The sequence below is a fragment of the Pollicipes pollicipes genome, unplaced genomic scaffold (genome assembly GCF_011947565.3).
Source record: "Pollicipes pollicipes isolate AB1234 unplaced genomic scaffold, Ppol_2.1 Scaffold_7261;HRSCAF=8764_pilon_pilon_pilon, whole genome shotgun sequence".
NCBI lineage: Eukaryota > Metazoa > Arthropoda > Thecostraca > Pollicipedomorpha > Pollicipedidae > Pollicipes > Pollicipes pollicipes.
This window is the reverse complement of record NW_023597054.1, coordinates 60,989,605-60,998,653: the sequence shown is the minus strand read 5'-3', so window position 1 is coordinate 60,998,653 and position 9,049 is coordinate 60,989,605. Positions and strand designations below refer to the sequence as shown.

General features: G+C 58.7%; 1 protein-coding gene across 1 annotated transcript; it reads right to left on the bottom strand.

The window, feature by feature from the left end:
- Nucleotides 1-1,043: 1,043 nt before the first annotated feature.
- LOC119111702 (X-ray repair cross-complementing protein 5-like) lies at nt 1,044-4,975 on the bottom strand. Its single transcript, XM_037235507.1, has 5 exons — nt 4,846-4,975; nt 3,626-3,826; nt 2,815-2,993; nt 2,271-2,366; nt 1,044-1,061 (listed from the first exon to the last, which is right to left on the bottom strand). The coding sequence occupies exons 1-5, from the start codon at nt 4,973-4,975 to the stop codon at nt 1,044-1,046; spliced, it is 624 nt and encodes a 207-aa protein (XP_037091402.1).
- Between the last annotated feature and the right edge of the window lie 4,074 nt (nt 4,976-9,049).

Below are 9,049 nucleotides of genomic sequence, written 5' to 3'. Positions count from 1 at the left end.
ATCACGAATGCCTCGTCTACCTGTCGCGCGAGCCGTACGGCATTGCTCGGCGCGTGTGGCACAGTGGAGCGATGGGATGGGCCGTTGTTACGCGCGTGTGACGCGGTGGAGCGATGGGATGAACCGGAGCGCTGTTCCAGCGCAGAGTCCTCCGCCGGTCAGCCAGCGCGCAGAGAAGTCGGTTGTTCAAGGACGTGAGGTCAGGCAAGGCACCGAATGACCCGTTGGTTCAACTCATCGATACTTGGCCTATAGCGGAAGACCAGCAGGAGAGCTGTGCTTTCTCGCACTGGGCTATGCGGTGTTGCCCCGCTGGGTTTGTATCGTAATTGATCTGGTGCTGGCGGGAAGGGCGTGAAATCGATCAGGTCCGCGCGCGGGCCACTGGGCAGCTTTGCACGAACGCACCCCGACGCAGGCTCCAGGAAGCCTTGCGGCGTCCGGGCGCGTAACAGGCGTTAGCAAATGGCAAACGCGAGGATAACGCTCGACCGAGAACGAAAAGCTATCGAGGTATGGGACACACGCAGCACAACATAAGATGCAAAGTCGCGAACAATAATACGGGGCCAGTTTAGTCATGATTACCTGGACTGAAACGCACGGGTTAGATATGCAGCACTTGTGTAAAGGTCTGACAACATTCTATAGTGAGAAAATAGCGAGAAAGATAGCGAGAAAATTTAACCAGCACCAGCCCTCTGTTACTCAATGCACACCGACGTGCTTTAGCCCCCGACGAAGCACGGCATCTGAAGTCAGGTCTCAAAATCCTCTCGAGCCCTGCAGCTTTGATAGCGTGAACAAAGTCGTTGCTGCGAGAGGTCAGACTCGCTCCCATTCCGTTCAAAGGAGACGAGCCTGATCGACCTACCTTCGCCAGCAAGCAATCACCACAAACAAGATCATTGCCGGGAGAGGGCGTGGCGACCTCCGCTGATTAAGTCGCTTGCCGCGCCGTGGACCTTTGGCGACACTCTGTGTTCTCGTCTGACAAATATCTGGTGCGCTGGCCAATGTCGATCCTGAATGACTTAAATCGGCTACATCTGCCTCCAAACCTGTCGCCGAGGAACAGTCTCAGAGCGCGGCAGGGTGATATTTCGGGTTGGCTGCTCTGGCAGCCGGATATGCATACGGCGGGCGCGTAACGGAGCGCATTTCGGTCGTGGACGTAATAATTGGCGAAAGCCAGGCCAAATACTGAGACATGATATATTTGTACATCTACCTCATGCACGCTCTGTGACCCACAGTTCGAATAGCGATAGAAACTGGACGCAAATCCCAATCACATCAGTGGGCCCAGGTTGCTGGGCCTTAACGTAGCAGGGCCCTGCCTAAGCGCTCGGTGACCGTGACAATGCGCGCGCTTGTTCCGACATCTATTTGTTCTATGGCGCTGACAATAACGCCCTCAATAATAGCGTGCGAAAATGACGGGTAAAATAAACGCTTCACTCGCATAATCCATGCAACATGATAATCCGCTGAGACATTTTATTATTTACACTTCGTAACCGAAACCGCGCGCTGTTCCCGCTTCGCAAATGTTTGCTGACACCCAACGCCATCTGTTGACTCTTCAAGCAACGACGCATTCGGCGATTTCCCATCGGCTACTGTCGCCTGTGCGACTGCGCAGAAGTTTGCACGACTCTGGCGAACCAATTCTGGCTTCTTCTGAAACAACACTGTTCACGCCAACAACCCACTAACAAATCCATAACACGGCCAAGAACATCGCACATTTTAACAGACTGTGCAAACAGCAACGAGTGTTTATCGAAGCATGTATTGTGCGTTTTCTGTACTATGCGGGTCAGAGATCGTTGCAGTTGAGGCACTTCACTTGTAAGTCCGATAATGCTCGGTAACAACAGGAAAACCGTCCACGAGCGCCCGTGGTCGCTGGGTGGCTGAAGGTATCCACAAGTCACACACGCACGCACACACCAGACAGTCAATGGAAAGTCTTGACATCGTGTAGAACACCGCCAATGTAGCCACAAACACTGCCAATCCAACAAAAACATCACACACTTAACTGTACAGACCACTCTGGTCTAGTCCGTACAAAAATCAGTAGAAACTCAACGATAATCATCACAAAGCAAGCAGCAAAAGACACGGCAGAAGAGCCGCAGCACGTCGAGAGCGCTCAACCGCCGCCATGTCGGCGGGTACTGGCGCCGTGGCCCCGCCGTCCCGGCCCACCGCCGGCTGACGGGTGCGCCGGCCGCTACTGCTTCTGCTCCAGCTGTTCGTACACGGCCCTGGACAAGGTCGGCCTTCTTCAGACCGCTGACGGACACGCCAGCGTCCTGGAGGAACGCCTTCAGCACGGGCATCGTCGTCGTGTGGACCTGCGACGGAAGGCGCGGCTTAGGCGAGGGCTGGTCCGGACGCCTCCCTCAGCGGTGGGGACGGCCACAGGCGTTGCGGTGTGATCCGCGGTACATTACGGACGAGCAAAGGTGCTGCGAATGGGGATGACAGGACCTGCGATGAAGCAGACGCCGATGTTTAGCGGTAGACCGTGTGACACGTGACCAACAGGACCTGGCTGCGAGACTCACTGCCGAGACTGGTGCGAGTCTGCTATGCTAGTGCTTACGGCAACCTCTTGTATAATGAAATCCCATAAGAACTGCAGCACAACATTCATAACAGAACATACCATAAAGCGAGGGCCCAGCAGTTCTGTCACGAACAAAAAGCTGACGAGAAAGCTTCACCGCCGGTAGGAGAGAAGAATACCGGGAAGGGAAGTGGGGCGGGGGTCGGGCCGGCGACCGCGGTCGACGGCCTCACCTTCTTTTCGAGTGCCAGGGCGCGCACGTCCACGGCGTCGGGGTCCAGCTTGGGCCGCTTGGCGGCGGGCGCCCGCGGCTTGCTCTTGGCCAGCGGGTCGTACCCCTCCGGATACACGAGCTCCTGGAACTTCTCAATCAGCGGCCCCGCGTTCTTCCTGATCCGCTCCACGTCCGGTGCTGAAACAGGGCGCGGTTTGGTCGTCACCGGACTGGATGGCCGGCACCTACTCTTCAGTTCACTGAGGCAATGAAGCCGAGGACGCGGTGCGCCACGGTTGTCGCGCGCGGCGACAGATGGCCAAGTCAGATGATGCTAGGTTTGGGTCTTAGAGTCGGGTTCACTGTCCACACGACGCAGTGGCCAGGAATGGTTTGGGGCTGGTGCGTGTTTCATGACTTCCTTGACTGGGTTTCGAAACCGGTTATGTTCTGCGCGATGAAAGGTTTCGGTATCAATGGCAAGAACAGATTCTTAAAGACGGCTGTCGGCCCTGCATTGACCACCGCAAAAATCAGCAGAATCCGTCCTACACATTCATACGGAGACTTGATATAAGTGCACAGAGATATCCGGGTACCTTCTGCGCGACACCACTGGCGGCGCAGAGCGCGCGGGGAGCGAGTACACAACCGCAAACGGCACGAGAGGCCTCTACCGCCGGTGACTGCGCCGACCGACCTCACCGCACCAGGCCTGTCCCGAGTCACGCACCGCGAGCCTGTCCGTCTCCGCAGGCCGGCGAGCGGGCGCCGCCCTCCCCGCCCGCCCCTCACCGGTGTAATCGGTGCCCTCTTCGCCCGCCCCTCACCGGTGTAATCAGTGAACTCCTCCACATCAGGCCGGTTCAGCGCCAAAGCCTCGATGTTGATCCAGTGCTTCTGCAGCTGGGGGTTCTCGATCTTCTCGGGCGCGTACTTGAAGCGCAGTTTGGTGACGATGGCGCGGGCGGCTTCGATCTGCTCGTCCGTGGCGCGCCGCGGCGCCGGCAGCGACAGCTGGCGGACGTCGTCTGCAACAGGCCGGTGACGTCAGCAGCTGCGCGCCGCACACCGCACGCAATGGAACGGAACAACTCAGTCATTGTGAGCACAGTCTGTACGGTGGGCAGATTATGTGACGATACAGAAGGTGTCGCTGACGCAGCTAAAAAATTGTTTAACTGTGCCTCATGAACCTAATTTGATTAGGCCAGACGGTTTTAGCTTCGGCTATTATAACTTTGTATCTCGCCTGCCGACGACAAAAAGCAGGCTGTTGCTAGCGTTAACGTTCTTCTGCCGGGGAGAAATGGAGCTCTTTTTGAGTCGGGGCTACGTAAGTCATCCACCGGGCCATTTCGTTTCTGACCCGGTGCTCTTCGCGCTCACTGTCTCGAGGCTCGCTGTTCTGGGGTGCACATCTTGTGCACCCTCTCCCCTCCACCACCACCATTGTGAACCCCACAAAACTATTTATATGATAAATTTGAGGCAGCTGTAAGTTACTAAAATTGACAAATCGGATCTGTGACGTCATCAATACCTTTGCAGCCGCACGCTCCTTCTCGAACTCAACATGCTATACCATGGGATCAGTGAGATCCTAGTCTGTGATCATCAGTCAGATATCAATTTGTCATCATATCTGACTTCTCTCCCATGGACAGTGGAAAGAACACTGCAGACAGTGATCACTTGACAACCAAACTGAAACAGTTGTTGCCTCCGCCGGCACGGCACCCACCGCCGGCACGGCACCCACCGCGCAATGTGTATTATTCTACAACGCGAGGCGACATAATCTGCTCCGCAACCTCAGCATAGCTCAGGCTATCCCATACCCTTCATCCTTAGCAGCGTTCGTCCCCGCCCGCAGCAGCCACCGCCGTCTGCCTATCGCCCAGTCCCTCACCCGCCGGCGCCAGCTGCCGGTCCGCGAGCCGCCCGACTAACACCCGACACGCTCCGCGCGATCCTGCACTACCCCCCACCCGGGTCACGTCCGGACGCTCGGGCCGCGGCCCCGGCGGCGGCCGGCGGCGCCACTGACCGGCGAACGGCAGGTAGATGACGTGGAAGCCGGGCGGCGCCGTCTGCACGCCGTCGCTGACCACCTCTGGCTGCGGCTGCAGCGCCACCAGGTGCGGCGTGTCGTTACGGCGCGCCACCAGACGGCACATGGCCACCAGGGCGCGCTCCGAGCAGCGCCGCAGCAGAGCGGCGAACAGCTGGCGGCTGCCTGCCGGTTACAGCGGAGCTGATCACGCGGCGTCGGCTTGGCGAGGGGAGAGACGGGGGCTCGGACGCGGCGGAGGACTGGCGACACCTGCTCGCGGGAGACACGTTGACTGGCGAGGGACCAGCGGTTAGGTCACTTACTGGGGGAGCAGACGGCCCGGGACTAGACCAGGCTGACTGCTGAGGCAGACGGCCGGGGCATGGTGACCCGGCGGGGGAGTGCTGAAGGCTTTCCGCAGAGCTGAAGGGGCAGAGTCGGACCGTGCAGCATCGGTGCTGACGGACGCGCTTCATATGCCACGTGATGTTGCGGCGATCAATTACTTCACTGACAGCATGTGAATACTTATCTGCTCGTGACATCAGGGATTGATCTCAGAAGTGCGCTACATGGCGGTCATGGTCAAGAAATGACCCATGCCCCGTACTGACGTTATTAAGGACTTCAGGCATGTGACAAATACACAAAGGCTGAGAGCCGGGGAAATCCCATAGCCCTGAAGGCAAACTAGTGATCTAAATAGCGAACTAGCGAAACGAGTGCCCCAAGCCAAATAGAAGCACGCGTTCAGCCGGGACACCCGCCTCTCCGAGCAGGCGCGCCGGACGCCCTGAGTCGCGTCTCAGCACCTGCCTTTGATCCAGTTCTCCTCCGGGTAGATGAAGCTGGCCGGCTGCACGTGCTGCAGCGGGTCCAGGTGGCTGGCCGGCTGGAAGCCCAGCAGTACCAGGCCCGGCTCGCAGATGGCGCGCAGCTCGCGCACCTCGTCCTGCACGCACGTACACAGAGGGCGCGCGGTCACGGCCGGCCGCCACCCTCTTCAGCCCTTACGTGCAACTATCAATTCAGCATGCCCCCCTCACGGCAGCACCCATACCGGCCGAGGTGCCAGCGGCCAAAAGCCCCGATCACTCCATCTTCCGGATCACCGCACCTGTATCCGCACCCGTGCCCGTACCTGTATCCGCACCCGTACCCGTACCCGTACCCGTACCCGTACCCGTACCCGTACCCGTACCGCACCCGTACATGTCGTCCCGCTGCCCGGCCGGGCCGGGTATACGCACACTGCTGAAGGCGATCTGGCGGTCGCCGACCTTCTGGCAGTGGTTGATCTCCGAGCGGTGCAGCGTGCGCTCGCCGGCCACGTACGTCGTGATCGAGCTCACCCGCTGGTTGGTGTTCTTCTCCAGCAGCACGGACGACGGCCTGGTGGCCGGCCTGCGGCCGAGCGGCAGCGTGGCGGGTCACGGGAGGCGGCGAAGCGCGGCCGTCGCGGCGGCACAGAGGGTGACGAGGTCGTGGGTCGCGGCGCCGCCGGCGGGAGATCGGCATGGGGAGGCGGCGGTGGCGGCGGCAGCGGCGGGACCGGCTGCTGGCAGCGAGGCGCACTACAGGTCGCACGGGTGACAGTGGGAATAGGGAGTGGATGGGAGCTGTCGCGCCGGCCGGCCGGCGGATGGAGAGTGACGTCCGCGACCAGGTCAGTTGAGATGAACAGATGAGCTATGCAGTGCGCTTTCCGAGAACCGACGCCGGCTGCCAGCTGACAGTAATTGTGGCAATGACGCTAATAAACACGAAACAGACGTAATGCTTTTGTACGAATCTGGCGGGGAAAATACCTGCCGTACACGACCATCATGTTGGCACTGCATCGCAACAGGTGAACGTCAACATCCCAGGCATGCCTGGGTCCCGACGGCCACGTACGAACGCCAGACACCCCGCGGCTCGTCACGGACCCACGCTGCGCTCTCCCAGGCATGCCTGGGTCCCGACGGCCACGTCCGAACGCCAGACACCCCGCGGCTCGTCACGGACCCACGCCGCGCCTCTCCCAGGCATGCCTGGGTCCCGACGGTCACGTCCGAACGCCAGACACCCCGCGGCTCGTCACGGACCCACGCCGCGCTCTCACCGGATGAGGTTGTACACGCCGACGGCCAGCTTCAGCCCCTCCCCGAGCACGAACGGGATCTTGCCGAGCACCCTCTTCTTGTAGGACTTCTGTCGCACGCGCGCCAGCAGCTCCTCCAGCTTGTCCGAGACGTCGGCGGTCGGCGGCCGCTCGTCCGATGCGTTATCGAACAACACCTCCTGTTGACAAGTCATAGTTGCTCAGTTCACCTCCCGGACCTAGACCTAGTTACGGACCTAGAAACGCCGCCACCGGGACCCGCTTTTAAGCTCGTCTCTCAGTCAGTTATAAACACACCTGGGTGCGAACATTATACAGTCGAGATCAAGCAATGGATGCCAGTGCACGCCACATGACCGGAACAAAACCACGATGCTCGGGACCGAACAGTGGGAGCCGATGCTACGGCCGTACCTCTAAGGCTTCGTGCGCGTTGACGCACAAAGCATTTGCCTGGACGACCGTGTTTGTCCCTGGAATATCGACAGCTGTCGATTGTCCAGCGGCGAGCATGTCCAGCGTGCGGACTGTTCTCCGCTGGCCCACCCGTCCACAGCACACAGACGCGCCCGGGGGACTGTTCTCCGCTGGCCCCACCCGTCCACAGCACACAGACGCGCCAGGGGGACTGTTCTGGGGGCAGCAGCAGCACCCACATGGACCGCCAGGACCCGGACGTGCCGCCCGCCGCGTGCCAACGCTCCCCACCGAGGAGGGTCAAACCCGCCGCTTCCAGGCGTCGGAGGGCACTGCCGAAACACACAGCCACGGGGCGTGAAACCACGCCGCCGCCGCGCCGCCCGACCACCCACCGAGTAGAACGCGGCCACGTCGAAGGCCTTGCCGAGCGGGAAGAGATCGACGGCGATATCGTTGTCGCGGGCATCCTTGACCCTCTGGTGGACGTGACGCCGCAGGTCCACCGAGTCGGCGTCGACGGGACGGTCGCGGCTCGTGAACAACAGCAAGCGCTTCGAGTGCAGCTTATGGGTCCTGCGATCGGCGGCCGTGAGAGGGCGTTGGAGGGCGCGCGGCGCCATGCGTGATCGACTGGCGCGACGGGGATGGGCGCAGCGCACAAACACAGGGGGTGGGCCGCGCGCTGTGGTGCGACTGGGAGTTATCATGGGGCCCAGACGTACGTGCTTCGGCGAGTGGGTGTACACGGCGCCTCAGTGACAACGCCAAATCCAGTATTGTGTACTCAAGGAGAGCATGCCAGGTGGAATGTTAAACTGGTGTCAACAGCGCGAACAACATGGTGCACACCGATCCCCTGATGTACTAACTAGACCTCAGTTATGAAATACATTTGGAATGCAAGAGGAAGCACTGCACCATAGCGCGAAGCAAACCGCCCATCACTGATTTAAATAGTCCTTCCCACGAATGCCTGTGATTGTACTCACTTGTCCGTGTTGGTAAACATTGACAAGCATTGAAATAAGGCGTCTTCGAGGGCGAATTTGCTGCTGATGCCTATCTCTCTGCGGAACTCGTCCATATCTCCTGCAAGGAAGAACGCATCTGTTAGTGAACAAGCTTCTGATCAAATAAGGTCTGCTAGCATAGCAGCAATGCTAAGAACACACAAGCAATACAACTTAATTCACCTCATCATGGTAACAAATGTACGTGAGTAGCTTACCGCAATATGATACTGCCCAGAGCTTTCCATGTGTTGCATCCGGCACTTCTTTAAATCAAACTACGACCTTTACGTAGCACCAGCCTCGCACCAGCCTGGTACCAGCCGAGTACGTTTCCATTTTGCACACATAGTCAGTGTCATTAGAAATTGTATGGCTAACAGTGTCAATATGAGTCTGCTAGTTTCTTCCAGGTGAAAAGAGGAGCGATTCAGTCCATGTCAATGTTAATCAAACAAACCACGGCAATCAATTGGCACCAAATGGTTCCCACAACACCACGCAAAGCAATACATTTTCACGGGTTTATCAGAAGAATTGTCAACTTACCTGACTGGGAGGTTAGAGCAAAATACCCGAAGACCATGTTAGTAATGCACAAACTTTTGAAAACTCCCATGTACAACCAAACCATTATTCAACCATTTTATCACACATGATCAAT

What these genes read in the sequence shown, in the direction of transcription:
- LOC119111702 (XM_037235507.1), bottom strand. Translation starts at nt 4,975, where the DNA reads ATGTGCCGTCTGGTGGCGCGCCGTAACGACACGCCGCACCTGGTGGCG. An exon ending in CATCTACCTGCCGTTCGCCG is followed by an intron (nt 3,827 to 4,845) that starts GTCAGTGGCGCC and finishes GGCCTGTTGCAG; the next exon opens with ACGACGTCCGCCAGCTGTCG. An exon ending in CCCTGGCACTCGAAAAGAAG is followed by an intron (nt 2,367 to 2,814) that starts GTGAGGCCGTCG and finishes CTTCCGTCGCAG; the next exon opens with GTCCACACGACGACGATGCC.